General features: G+C 41.0%; 1 protein-coding gene across 1 annotated transcript in view; it reads right to left on the bottom strand.

Annotated features, from left to right (window-relative positions):
* The window catches only part of POLQ (DNA polymerase theta), a 274,424-nt gene that overhangs the window by 89,765 nt on the left and 169,109 nt on the right, over window positions 1-15,550 (bottom strand). The window contains 5 exon segments of the mRNA XM_030205030.1: window positions 562-736; window positions 3,808-3,945; window positions 6,771-6,842; window positions 6,844-6,899; window positions 6,902-6,964. Of these exon segments, the coding sequence (XP_030060890.1) occupies window positions 562-736; window positions 3,808-3,945; window positions 6,771-6,842; window positions 6,844-6,899; window positions 6,902-6,964 (504 nt within the window).

The raw sequence follows: 15,550 nt of genomic DNA, 5'->3' as shown, positions 1-15,550 counted from the left end.
TTGATCAGTCTTATTCATTTGAGTTCAATTTAGAGAAAATACTGTGCAGTGATGTCACATCGGCTGGCATGGCCAGCAAACATACTGGACATCAAAAAGAGATTAAAGTTCCACAAACGTTTTTACAGAACAATTTCTTCTCAGAGCTGAAGCTATCACAGACCTATAGCACAGAACTCTACTAATATTTTCGCTTCAAAGCAATCAGTTCCCAACTGTTCCAGAGTTCTAGAAAGGTGAATCTATTTTAAACGTAGTAAATGGTGGAACATATATGAAATGGCACAGATTGACCTAATTATTTTTCATGAGTGTACAAACTGCAACATCTATCTTTCCTAAATTCCTTAAAATCACCTGTGGTTAACTTCAAGCTGTAAAATAAACACACACACTTACCTCTAGTATAAATAACCCTTTACTGGACAACACATAAAAAGCAAAATGAAGTACTTTCCTTTGCTATTCTTACTGTTTTCTTTTAGGCTGCATTATAACATTTTCCAAGTAACCCAAAAGAAAATTGTGAACATAAAATGTTATTCTTCCTTACTCTGTTACCTGTAGCAGTATGAGTTTGAGACACAGGATAAATTCTATCCATTCTCAGAAATGGATTTGGGCATTTCTCCCTTTGCAGTGGAAATACCACTTTGGTCACGGCATTTGTGATTCGCCTCCATTCTAGAATTAGCCCAGGTAACGGGTGCAGAGCTTTTAACTTCTCTAGAACATCCTGCAGAAGTAAAATAGCTTATATCATTTCTTGTAGGTTTTTCCTTCCTGTACTAATATAATATTTCCAATACTTGATAACTTGATATTTCCATGCAGTCACACTCTATTCATTATTAACAGTCTTTACAGAAACAATAAAGGATATAAAAATTAAACCTTCAAAAGCACAGAAACCAACGTAACATAAAAGAAGAAAAATCATCTAAAAAGAGGGGCAGGGATCATACGGAAGCCATAAAGATAGCATTATTTTTGCCGTCATCTGTCTCCTGCATCTTTTTTTTCTCTTTTGCTTTTTTAAAATAATGCACTGAAATGTTTGAATCATTCAAAGATTATACAGGAAATTTTTGCAGAATAAAGAACATACCAAAAAAATAAGATACAACAAAGGAAAACACGTTTTATAATTTGTATTTTGATGTCATTTTGATATCTGTACATCATTTTCAGTGACAAATTAAGGGGCCCTTTTACCAAAGATTAGCACGCGCTAAATGCTGCACAATCTACTTTATACCATGGACCACATGGCACTTAGCGAGCTCTAATTTTCGTTAGCACATGCTAAGCTTTAGTAAAAGGGCCCCTAAGTTGTTTTAAATGAAATTAAATATTCAAAATTTGCAATAACAAGTCCAAGAAATGAGAAAGGAGCAAGCAAACATTTTAAGAAAATTTAAAACAAAAACTCATAGAGACTTTATAACTTGGCTCACACTAGCACAATTGCTGTCATGCACTCACCACCAATCTAACTTTTCAGCAGAACTTTATGACCTTAGTAATATAGCAGTAGTAATGAGCTATATCTTTCAAAAATAAAGCAAAAGATCAAGCTCCTGGAAGATATAAACATTTTCCCCCCAAACCCACCTCCCCGCTCCCCTCGTTTCTATTTCTGTTGATGGCTCTCTCATTCTCCCTGTCTCCTCAGCTCAAAACCTTGGGGTTATCTTTGACTCTTCTCTCTCCTTCTCTGCTCATATCCAGATCGCAAAGACCTGTCGTTTCTTTCTTTACAACATCCGTAAAATCCGCCCCTTTCTTTCTGAGCACTCTACCAAAACCCTCATCCACACCCTTGTCACCTCTCATTTGGACTACTGCAATCTGCTTCTTGCTGGCTTCCCACTTAAGTCACCTCTCCCTCTCCAGTCGGTTCAAAACTGCTGTCCGTCTCGTCTTCCGCCAGGGTCGCTTTACTCATACTACCCCTCTCCTCAAGTCGCTTCACTGGCTCCCTATCCGTTTTCGCATACTGTTCAAACTTCTTCTACTAACCTATAAATGTACTCACTCTGCTGCTCCCCAGTATCTCTCCACACTCGTCCTTCCCTACACCCCTTCCCGTGCACTCCGTTCCCTGGATAAATCCTTCTTATCTGTTCCCTTCTCCGCTACTGCCAACTCCAGACTTCACTCCTTCTGTCTTGCTGCACCCTATGCCTGGAATAGACTTCCTGAGCCCCTACGTCTTGCTCCATCCTTGACCATCTTCAAATCTAGATTGAAAGCCCACCTCTAACATTGCTTTTGACTCGTAACCACTTGTATCCACTCTCCTCCACCTACCCTCCTCTCCTCTTTCCTCTACACATTAATTGATTTGTTTGCTTTATTTTTTGTCTACTAGATTGTAAGCTCTTTGAGCAGGGACTGTCTTTATGCTATGTTTGTGCAGCGCTGCGTACGCTTTGTAGCGCTATAGAAATGCTAAATAGTAGTAGTACCCCAGCCTCCCACCTCTCCCTGTAGCATGGCATCTACCTTTCCTTTCCTAACCCCATATCTATCCCCGTAGGCTAGCATAAGCCCTTCCCTTCTCTATCTTAACCCCCATTTATCACTGTGGCCCTTCCCTTCCCTTCCCTATCCCACCTTCCATCCCATAGCCAGGCATCAGCCTTACCCTACCCCCCCAACCCCTCCCTGTAACCTAGTCCTTATCCTACCCCCTTATCCATCTCCCCCATGGTCTGGCATCTCCACCCTCCACTCCGAAGGACACCAGCATTAAATAGACTTTTCTTTTTAATGTCCTGGGCACTGCAGAGCCCACCTCCACCCAGAAACCCGCCTACATTAAATTTAAAACTTTTTTTTTTTAATTTTAGCCTGGGCACTGCAGACCATCCCCACTCAAAAACCCACCAAGGCACCATGACAAATACTACTACTACTACTAAACATTTCTATAGCGCTACTAGATTTACGCAGCGCTGTACAAATGAGCACGAAGAGACAGTCCCTGCTCAACACAGCTTACAATCTAAATTGGACAGACGAACAGACAGCTAGGGGTGGGGAAATTGCAGTGGTGTGATTACCTTTTTAAATTTTTTACCTGGGCACTATTAAATGTTGGTGGGTTTCTGGGTGGGGGTGGGCTCTTCACTGTCTAGGGAAAAAAGGTATATTTAAAGATTAAATATAGTTTTTTTTTAACCCTAGGCAGTGAAGAGCTGAACCCTACCCAGTGGCCCACTGGCACCACCACTGACTCTACATGTTTACTTAAAATTTAAAAATATATATTTTTTTTTACCCAGGAAGCTGGGCTTCAGTGGTGGTGCAGACTCGGAGAGCTCAGCACATTGTTCTCCGCTCCGTGTGTGCTGTTGTGGGGCATTGGGGAAGTGCTGAGGCCTGGGGGTGGGGAGAGGTTGACCTTTCCAGCTGCAGCGGGCACACAGAGAGGAACCATGCAACACTGAAGGCAGCCAGCAGATTTCACCATGCAGCCCTGCGGCACCATCGTGCGCACAGTGGGGTGGGGTGGGGAGAGAGCATGGAAAAGCAACTGCAGCATCCACACTAGATGGAGGCAGTAAGCGACAGTAGCGGCACCAGCATGCAGCTGCAGAGCTATGGCCTACAACTTCCGGATCAAGTCAGGACACGTCCGACCCACCCGCACTAAAAAAAAAAAAAAAAAAAACAATCACGGCAGGCCAGGTAGAACTCGGAGGAGGAGGACCGAAGAGTAACAGGTTGCCTGGGTGGGCTTCAGCTGAGATTGGGTGGGCCCTTCAAATAAGCTGTTGTTTCAAAATGCTGCTAATGTACCTTTGTAGTACTGAATTGTTTGCCCATCCTGACAGTCTTCACATTCACTGCTGTTCTTCTAGTGTAACCTAATGTTTTCTTGGTCCTGAGACCCTTCATGTCTCCGTTTGGTGGCAATTTCAGTTCAAGAAATAGAACCTGAAAGACACAGAAACAAAGAATGTGACACCAAGCAATGACCACACAGCCTATTTAATTTGATCATTCATACCAACTGTTCAGTTCTACAATTGCTTCCTCTTGTTCAAAAATCCACTTATCCCATGTTTTCCTGAATTCAACAAACTGGGTCAGACCAATAGTCCATCTTGCCCAATATCCTGCTTTCCAAACAGTGGCCAAGGAAAGTCACAAGTACCTGGCAGAAACCCAAATTGTGGTAACACTCCATACTACAAATCCCAGGGCAAGCAGTTGCTTCCCATGTCTGTCTCTATAGCAGACTATGGGCTTTTCCTCCACGAATTTGTCCAAACTTTTTTTTAAAACCCAGATACACTAACCGCTGTTACCACATCCTCCGGCAAAGAGTTCCAGAGCTTAACTATTCATTGAGTGAAAAAATATTTCCTCCTATTTGTTTTAAAAGTTATCTCCATGTAACTTCGAGTGTCCCCCAGTCCTTGTACTTTTGGAAGAAGTAAAAAAAACCTGATTTACTTCTACTTGTTCTATACCACTCTAGATTTTGTAGACATCAATCATATCTCCCCTCATCCGTCTCTTTTCCAAGCTGAAGAGCCCTAACCTCTTTAGCTTTTCCTCATACGAGAGAAGTTCCATGCCCTTTGGTCGCTCTTCTTTGAGCCTTTTCTAATTCCGCTATATCTTTTTTTTTTTTAGATATGGCGACCAGAACTGAACGCAATACTCAAGGTGCGGACATACCATGGAGCGATACAAATGCATTATTGTATTTTCGGTCTTATTCACCATCCCTTCCCTAATAATTCCTAGCATCCTGTTTGCTTTTTTGGACACCACCACACACTGAGCATAAGATTTCAGTGTATTATCTACAACACCCAGATCTTTTCTTGATTGCTGACACCCAAGGTGGACCCTAGCATCAGGTAACTATGATTCGGATTATTCTTTCCAATGTGCATCACCTTGCATTTGTCCACATTAAATTTCATCTGCCATTTGGAAGCCCAGCCTTCCAATTTCCTAAGGTCTTCCTGCAATACTTTACAGTTCGTACGCGTTTGAACAACCTTGAATAGTTTTGAATCATCTGCAAATTTGATCACCTCACTCGTCATCCTGATTTCCATATCATTTATAAATATGTTAAATCGTACCGGTCACAGTACAGATCCCTGCGGCACTCCACTGTTAAACCTCCTCCACTGAGAGAAATGACCATTTAGACCTACCCTCTGTTTTCTGTTCAATAACCAATTCCTAATCCACACCTGAACATTGCCTCCTAGCCCATAGTGCTTTAATTGTCTCAGGAGTCTCTCATGAGGAACTTTATCAAAAGCTTTCTAAAAAAATCTAGATACACTACATCAACTGCCTCATCTTTATTCACATGTTTATTCACGCCTTCAAAGAAATGAAGCAAATTGGTGAGGCAAGACTTCCCTCAGCTGAACCCATGCTGACTTTGTCCCATTAAACCATGTCTGTTTACTTGTTCTGTAATTTTATTCTTTATAATAGTTTCCACTATTTTGCCCGGTAACAACATCAGGCTTACCGGTCTACAATTTCCCAGATCACCCCTAGAACCCTTTTTAATAATCTTTAATCTTCAGGTACTACAGACAATTTTAATGACAGGTTACATATTACTAACAGCAGATCAGCAATTTCATGAGTTCTTTGAGTACCATTGGATGTATGCCATCTGGTCCAGGCGATTTACTACTCTTTGTCAATTTGGCCCAGTACATCATCCAGGTTCACTGAGATTTCTTTCAGTTCCTCCGCATCACCACCCTTGAAAATTATTTCCGGTACAGGCAGATCTCAAGGGGAGATTCAATTATAGTCTGTCTCTACCACATACCACCGTTCCATGCGCCATGATTCCACCTTTCTTAAAGAAATATTTCTTTAGATATATAAGCTTTAGGATCAATCTTGTTTCATTCTTACAGAAAAGGCAATGAGTCACTCTGATAACAACTTAGAGATCTTCTCAGGAGATTAGCATGAGTACCAGAGCACTGCAGAAAAGAGACAACCTGGAAGACCCTAAATTGCCTTCATACCCAAATTGGCAGGTCAAGAGCAGACATGATGATACTCTACTAGGCCTGGACATGACAAAATGGGGACACTACTTTTGACCTGTGACTTTGTTGTAGGGCAGCTCATGCAATACCTTTTAGTATGCCCAGTGCTTGAAAATAACTCCTGCACAGTGCAAGATATTGCAGATATGCTAACAGATGAGTATGGTGGAAAACAGAATTAAGACAAGGATACAATTCATAGAACCATTAGACAGCACATTTACAGTAAAACAAATCAGTGGAAGTATTTTTTCATTCAACATACAACTAAGTTGTGGTCAAAGCAATTAGCATAGATGGGTTTTAAACATCTCGAAGGAAAAGTTCATAAACCTTTATTAACTATGCAGTCTTGGAAAACCATCATTATCTCTGAGTGTAAGCAACAAGGAATGGCTCTATTCCTTGAGAGCTTGCCAGGTATTTATGAACTGGATTAGCCACTGTTCAGAGGTAGTATGCTGGGTTTGATGGACCTTTGCTCTGAGCCGGTATGACATCCTCTAGAGGTATCAGTTGTGCATTTAAGAAAGAAAGGTTCCCTTCCAATCAAATGGTTAGTATAGAGATCACACAGGCCTGGGGGAAATATCATTTATTGTACAAACTGTTAGTTCATTATTTAATTATCCAGTCAATGAAAATATAAGGAGAATGCTAGATGTCATCTATCCACAAGTCTATGACAGGCTGAGAAAATAGACTTTCTCCTACCTCAGCAATGTCATCAGGACTGGTTAGAGAGAAGCTGTGACCAGCCAACTGATAGGCCTGTGCCTCTATTTCAATTCAGCTTTGCTTGCATGATATGTTTCTGGGTTTCACAGTCTTCTGTACTAAACCTATACCATTCAGTTCCAGTAAAGCCAGGCAGTATTTTGTAGGCATTTCCACTTTACAGAAAACATCTGCAATACAGGTAAAAGCAAAATGTCATCAAAAGGCTTAAGCAAAAATCCACTGCTCAATCAATTATAAGTGGGATAGCAACTACAAGCATGCTATTGAAATGTACCCTATACAAACTGAGATTCTTGCATTGATTATAATTAAGCATTATAAATAAAAGCAAAAATTATATGCAGTTTTAAGCTTATTGTCAAAATTTGATAACATTTTAAGATTTAAAAAATATATCAGAAAGTGGGTATACTTTCAAGAACCATCAGACTGGTAATTATTCATATAGCTGTTTGTATTTCATTTAACTTTTTAATCTATTGCCTACCCAGCTGCTTTGACCTATTCAGCTGGAGCTGACTTCTACTGTGCAATGGCACCATAAGTTTTAATTACAGTATAATTTTGGCAGGGGTCATTATTTTATCATCCTCTCATCTAGTTCACACAAAAGTCTTTAATGAAGAGTCACTCACATGACAGAAGTAGGCCCTTTGCACAAACCAACAGAAAAGGTGGTCTGAAGAAGAGAGAACAACCATGGATGTCCAAAAGTGCCTTTACTGGAGAAAAACCCGACTTGGCCAAGTTTCAACAAACTGCCTGCATAAGGGGTCCTCAGATTCCTCAATCATAAGCACAAATACAGAGCATGAGTATAAAGGATTCTTCCTCTTCCATGCTTGTACGTCCTTAAATCAAGGTTCTCAGGCTTTCGGGGTCAGGCTCTCCTCCAGCAGCGGGAAGTGGGTCCTGATGTCTAACTCATAGAATTCCTTATACCCTATTTCAACAACTTGTACAGTTACAGATCACTGGTACTATACTTTTCTGGTTTAAGTTCTATGGGGGGGGGATCATTCTATGTACACTGGTGCCACGTTACTTCTACTACAATTTACTTAGCCTGTGGTGTTCCCTAGGATTCAATTCTTAGCCCCATATTATTCAATATTTTTCCTCCCCTCTGCCTTTGCTCACTAAGTTCCAACGTTTTCATATGTAGGTATGTATATGATATATGTTTTGAAGCTCATATGTGCTGTTCATTCTCTACTTGATAAGGGGTCCCTGTGCATTCTCCTTCTGACTCTTGTAATTACCCACCTTGATTCCTGCAACTTTTTATACAAAGGCTTGAAGTTGACACAATTAAGAACTCAAATTATCCACAACTTTTCAGTTAAGTTATTTTTTGGGGCTAAGAAATATCACCATGTCACTCTTCTCTTCCATGAAGAACACTAATGCCTATAGGATCTCATTCAAAATTCTTACAATCATACACCGAGTTTTCTATTCCAGCCTACTGTTTCTCATATCTAGTCTTATTCCCTATGTTCTTTAGCAAATTCTTTGTTCATTTCGGCACAATCCGTTAGTAGTCCCCTCTTACCATAAAATTCACAAGCTCTTGCTTTAGTGTCCTAGCACCCTCCCTTTGGATTAAGACCTAAGACTTCACTCAAGAATTCAAGTCCTCTTGAAAGCCTACTATTTAACCTTGGATTCTTCCAGTAGTAATCTTGCAATCTTCCACATGATTGGCTGACGTTCCTGACTAACTTCGTGGGTGTGATGTGGCATGGTTTATTATTTAATATACCGCTTTTCATAGGTAAAGGCAAAGTGGTGTGCAATGCCTTTGACATTATTTTCCCTCTTGCTCACATTGTATACAGCTCCTTATCAAGTTCCACCTTCTCTCTGTTTGTGAATTTTATATTACCCTTCTATTTTATATATTTTTAAACCCACATAGATCTACTCAAGATATGTGGTATATAAATAAATGTAACATATTTGCTCCCTCACAGAGGGGTGTATACATTGCCTCCATAGAATCCCCAGGCCCAGTGAGCTTGAAAAACAGAAGCTAGACTTTGAAAATGAACCCAGGTCTCGAGCATAGAAGCATGCAGCATGGAGCGAAGATGGCATCAAGGGCAGAAGCTGTGTGGTGAACTTCACACTTGTTGGTTAGGGCTGCTGACAAAGACACTGAAGGGGCAGCATGGTTGCATGCATAGAGAAGACATGCACATGCCAATCAGAAGGTTGATTCTCCCTGGCCTTAGTGCAGCAGACTCTTACAGGATTAGTCATTCCCACTGTCAGCGCGGTTTCTCAGAAGAAGCTTGGCATTGAACTGCCTGTTCTCAGCTTATTCAATATCTCATTGTACCCCAAAGTATCATGAGACTCCCCCCTTAGAACTAGAAATGCAAATTGTTTGAGCCTTAAGACGACGCAGTGGATGTGAAAGTTGCTGCTGTTGTGGAATGCTGTCAAAAGAGCAGACTTAACAAGGCAGCTGGAGCCCTTGCTAAAAGCCAGTGTCAGTGAGGAAGTGATGGATGGAAGGAAGAGAACTGGCCCTGACTTTAGTTGCTCCTCTGGAAGGTGAGTTAGTGGTTTGCTGTAATAAGACCTGAGAAGTTAACACTGGGAGAAGAATGGGTGTCACCAGTGACTTTTATCCGTCATATCCTCAATCTTTCACTTTCCACTGCGATTGTTCCTGATGCCTTCAAACATGCTGTAGTCACACCGCTCCTTAAAAAACCTTCACTGGACCCTACCTGCCCATCTCCCTCCTCCCTTTCCTCTCCAAGATACTTGAACATGCTGTTCACACCGCCGCTGCCTCGACTTCCTTTCATCTCCAGCTATTCTTGACCCACTCCAATCTGGCTTTCGCTCTCTTCACACTCGACTGAAACGGCACTTGCCAAAGTCTCTAATGACCTGTTACTGGCCAAATCTAAAGGTCTCTACTCTATTCTCATCCTCCTCGACCTATCTGCTGCTTTTGATACTGTTGATCACACCTTACTCCTTGACACATTATCCTCTCTTGGATTCCGTGGCCCTGTTCTTTCCTGGTTCTCTTTCTATCTCTCCCAACGTACTCTTAGCGTATACTCTGGTGGTTCCTCCTCCACATCTATCCCGCTAACAGTCGGTGTACCCCAAGGATCTGTCCTAGGACCTCTCCTCTTCTCCATCTATACCTCTTCCCTTGGTGCTCTGATCTCATCCCATGGCTTTCAATACCACCTTTACGCTGATGATACCCAGATCTACCTCTCCACACCGGCTACCTCAGCTGAAATCCAGACCAAAGTATCGGCCTGCCTGTCTGGCATCGTTGCCTGGATGTCTCGCCGCCACCTGAAACTAAACATGACCAAAACCAAGCTGCTCCTCTTTCCCATTAAAACCTGCCTCTCCTCTCCCCCCGTTCTCTATTTCGGTAGATAACACTCTCATCCTCCCTGTCCCGTCTGCGCGCAACCTTGGAGTCATCTTTGACTCCGCTCTCTCCTTCTCTGCTCATATTCAGCAGATTGCCAAAACCTGTCGTTTCTTCTCTATAATATTAACAAAATTCGTCCTTTCCTCTCCGAGGACGCTGCCAAAGCCCTTACCCACACCCTTATCACCTGTCGCCTAGACTACTGCAATTTGCTTCTCACTGGTCTCCCGCTCAGCCATCTATCTCCTCTTCAATCTGTCCAAAACTCTGCTGCGCGTCTTATATTCCGCCAGAGTCGCTATACTCACGTTAGCCTCTCCTCAAGTCACTTCACTGGCTCCCTATCCGCTTCCGCATACGGTTCAAACTTCTGCTTTTGACCTACAAGTGCATCCACTCCGCAGCTCCTCAGTACCTTTCCGCTCTCATCTCTCCCTACACTCCTCCCCGTGAACTCCGTTCGCTGGGTAAATGTCTCCTGTCGTCCCCCTTCTCCCCCACTGCTAACTCCCGGCTCCGTTCCTTCTATCTCGCTGCTCCCTATGCCTGGAATAGACTCCCTGAGCCAGTACGTCAGGCTCAGTCTCTGGCTGTCTTCAAGTCTAGGCTTAAAGCCCACCTCTTTGCTACTGCTTTCAACTCCTAACCATGACTCTCTTACTCAACACCCTCACTTATCACCCCTACCACTGCAATTTCCCCACCCCTAGCTGTCTGTTCGTCTGACCAATTTAGATTGTAAGCTCTGTTGAGCAGGGACTGTCTTTTTCATGTTGATTTGTACAGCGCTGCGTAAGTCTAGTAGCGCTATAGAAATGTTTAATAGTAGTAGTAGTAGACTTTGAACAGACCTTGTTAACCCATTAGTACCCAATGTTTCCATAACAAGCCATATCCTTCATAAAGATTCACCATCAGAACTGTATTAGTACTAATCAATGTTGAACTCCTTAATCTGACTACTTTAATTTCACTATCATCTAATGTTACTCTTGATTCTACATTTTACATACCTAATGTATTATTTCTTTACTTCTAATTTTTTGATATGTACTTTAATTGTATATTATTCTGTTCTCTCATTCCGTAATTGGTGACTGCCATTACGGCATAATGTAAGCCACATTGAGCCTGCAAAGAGGTGGGAAAATGTGGGAGACAAATGCAGCAAATAAATAAATAAATATAGGAACAAATTGATTTGTTCCCTTATGGGAACAGTGGGCACTAATGGGTTAATATGACTGGATAATACTGTTGAGAGCTCAAGCTCCCTCCAATCTTAAATCAAGCACCAGGGAGATCTGACAGGGAAGCAAGAAGGAAGAGATGCCATGGAGCATAACATGGGAGAATTACAGGTTTCAAACTATATCAAGCAGTGGTCAAACACACTCAGTGCTGAAAAACCTTAAAGTATACTTCAAAAAAAGTGAGGGAAAAGACCTCAAACGTCCATGGTACTTAATATTTCATCAGACAAATGACTCATCATTGGCCAAAAACCTGCAATCACAAATTCTTATTTTTACTGTTTTTACTTTTTCTTTGCCAGTTCAATCGTGCACACTAATCATTTCTTCACAAACTTTACTGTATTTGCTTTAAATAAATAGAAAGCACACTTATCTCAATTAGAAATCCCAACAGGGGAATCTAATCTTCATGGGAATAAATGTGCCAATACATCATCTGTGGAACAAAATGAATATTAAAAATTCTACACCACCATGTATCATGGACAGCCAGAATCTCACACAAAAGATCCAGTGAAACGGGACCCCACTGGGATTTCTAATTGAGACAAGTGTGCTTTCTACTTATTCAAGCAAATACAGTAGGTGAAGAAATGAGGAAATGATTAGTGTGCACAATTGTACTGGGAAAGAAAAAGTAAAAACAGTAAAAATAAGAATTTGTGATTGCAGGTTTTGGCCAATGATGAGTCATTTGTCTGATAGGTGTTTTTCTGTTGATGAAATATATCATCAAGTAGCATGGACTTTTGAGGTCTGTTCCTCCACCTTTTTTGAAGTATCTTTTAAGGTTTTTCCAGCACAGACTATGCTTGACCCACAGCATGATATAGTTTGAATCATTCACTGGTTTTTGCATGTGGAGTGTTCTTGACATTATTAAATAACAAGTAAAAAAGCCCCGTTTCTGATGCAAATGAAACGGGGGCTAGCAATGTTTTGTTCTGTGTGCATGTGGGAGTGTGTGTGTCCCTGCCCTCTAGCCTCTCTCCCCTCCCCCCTCTGAGTCCTTCACTGTTACAGAGCCAGCGATTTGATTTCCTGCTCTGCTGTTTTCCTTCAGTGACTGTGTTACAGAGAGGGCGGGGGCAGACACTCATAGGGAAAACCGGATATCTCGCCCCCTTCACACTTCTGGCTGGAGGCTTCATAGAACGTTGGTGTTGCCTTTTATATAGAGAGATTATAGACTTTTTAGGTAGCATTATAGATAAAACTATGGTCCATCAGAAATTGGAAGCAAAGGGCTACTATGAGGGACTATATAAGAGAATCCAGTTTTCTTTTAACCGGGTTCCCCCACACAGGTCAACTTAACAGAGCCAGGGCTAGGAAACTCAGCCAGGAGGGTATGGCCCAGCTAGGGAGGATAAATCCCAAAGTGAGAAAATCAGGGAGAACAAAAGCAGGAAGAAGCAGCCCTCTAAACTATGTCTCCACTATCTAAGTGCAAGGAATGTTTTGTTATTCAGTTATTGGCTTTGGCTTTATGCAGAGTATTTTCCATTACTGATCTGAATAAAGGGTTTTCATTTATTTTTGAAGTTACTTATGTTTACAGACCTCTAAAGGCCCACAGTTTGAATACTTGTTCAAGCTATCATAACCAACTCATGACTTTTGCTGTTGAGCAGGACCAAAACTGTATTTTCATCATCATCATAATAATATTTATTATTTGCTTCATGGGGTCAAAATTAGTTGGTTTTTCCTGATCTCTCTAGGGCCTTTTTGGCTAAAAGGTCTTCAACATTTTTCCTTCAATTGACCTATAAACTCTTTATTAAAATTGGTCATAAAACTTATGTTTTTAACAACCCTGTTCAATTACAAAATTTTTGTATGCTCAGATTTCTCTGATCCATTTGGCTCTGTCATCTCCTATTGTGGTCGTTCCTTGCTCTCTGTTTGTCCGGTGCCATGGCCTTCAAACCTTGGGCAGACATTCTCACATACAGTGACGAGTATTTAAACCATCTAATGCAAGACACAGGATTTTCAGAGGAAGATCCTGAACAACCCCAAGTGAATCTCATAGACTTGTGGAAAGAAGTTGTGGAACAAAAGAAGAATATTGTCAGAAATGATCTACATTTTATCACTATGATTAACTACTGTAGAGCTAGAAATATCCCTAAAGGTTTTCAATCACAAAGAAACCAACAATGTTTTTAGATGATCAAGTATTTTTGGAGGAATGGTGTTGTGTTTTGAATAAATGTGCTCTAGACCTTATGATTTTAGTTGCTGAAGCTGCTAAGAATAAAAGTGCATCCCTTAGAGAGACACGTGAGGAGAAACTAAATCGCCTTAAAAAAAGATTACCATAATTTTCAAATAGTTAATCAAGATGTTGAACACAGAATCCAGAGTTTTAAATCTGAATTGAAAGAGGTTAAAAAAGAACAAAATTATAAGAGATGAGGGAGACTATAAAAGAGGGTCTATATACACTTTTTCAAAGCAAGACCATTTATGTACCCAAAAAGAACTATACTTCTGAAGTTCACCCCACACATGTACCATCTCAAACTAGAGAAACCCTCCTATCGAACCTAGTAGAAAACGTATACAAAGCGAATCAGGGGACTATTGTAGATCACCTCTCAATAGTCCTATCGCACACCAGATTACACTGAAACACATGAGAGGGGCACATCATGCCCTTCACCTATACAGAATGTAGTCCCCTATACAATCTTCTTTTTAGAGAAAATATGGCCTAAGGACACTCGTGACATACCGTTGCATTTCCAGAATGCAACATATGGGCCCAGAACCATTACCACAGAGGGGCTCATGAGAGGGAGAGGATGTCCTTACATACCAGCCAACAACCATCGAGACAGTTGCAGATAAACATTCCTGTGTTTAATTTATCAGATATGCCCCTAAATTCTACAGAAATACTAGTACTACATAAGGGGCTTTCCTTCGTACCTACACCCAAGTTTAACGTCTTCCAAACACGCGTTGATCTTTTTAAGTTTTTGAGAAACCTACAAATCATACACTATTTTTCTCAGCATCCTCCTGGTGTAGATGTTTCGGTTGTTAAAAAACCTTCCAATTGGGTGCCACCAGGTCCAGTAGACCCACTGATCCATGCATTTAACACCCATTTAGAAAGAGATCTCCTTAGAATAGAAAAGAAACAAAGGCCACGATTCTATAATCTATCAAGGATGGAAAAAGAGGCACTACAAAACCTGGCAAGAAATGCAGATATAGTCATCAAACCTGCAGATAAGGGGGGGTGGTATAGTTGTGCTCAACCGCTCCAAATATATCTCAGAAATCGATAGACAACTAAGTGACAGAAGATATTATACACCCCTACAAATGGACCCCACTCCAGAGATACAGGAAGAGATTCTCATCATTAATAGAAGTAGGATCTAGGGCAGGTTATTTAACCAACAAGAATCAATTTCTTCAAACATCCAATCCAAACCATTCCAACGATCTACGTACTGCCTAAAATACACAAGTCCCTCATCGATCCTCCGGGAAGACCTATTATTTCTGGCAATGGTTCATTCGGGAGCCTCTGTCCATCTTCATCGATTTCTTCCTTATGCCATATATACCTCTAATACCTTCTTACGTCAGGAATTCCACACACATGATTAAACCTTCTGGATGAATTTGATGGAGATCTTGATAATACACTCATGATAACCTTGGATATTGACTCTGTGTATACTAACATCCCACAGTATGAGGCACTTCAAACTATTGAAGAAACCATCAGAGAAAGAACCACTCACAGACGCATACCAAATAGGTTTATATCAGAGTTGCAAGCATGGCACTTCCCATAATTATTTTTGTTTTCAAAATAAATTTTTTCAACAAATCAGAGGAACAGCCAGCCATGGGTTCATCCATGGCTCCTGACATAGCCAATTTATATGTCGCGCATTTTGAGAAGACACATCTAGAGGACCATTCTTATAAATCACAGGTTGTCTTTTACAAGAGATAAATTGACGATATTTTAATTATCGGGAAAGGAGATACAAGTTCACTCAATTCATTTTACAACTGGATTAACACAAAAGATGAAAATCTTCATT

This window comes from Microcaecilia unicolor, chromosome 5 (assembly GCF_901765095.1).
Source record: "Microcaecilia unicolor chromosome 5, aMicUni1.1, whole genome shotgun sequence".
NCBI classification, from domain to species: Eukaryota; Metazoa; Chordata; class Amphibia; order Gymnophiona; family Siphonopidae; genus Microcaecilia; species Microcaecilia unicolor.
Note: the sequence above shows the minus strand (reverse complement) of the source record. Positions and strands in the feature narration are given on the sequence as shown.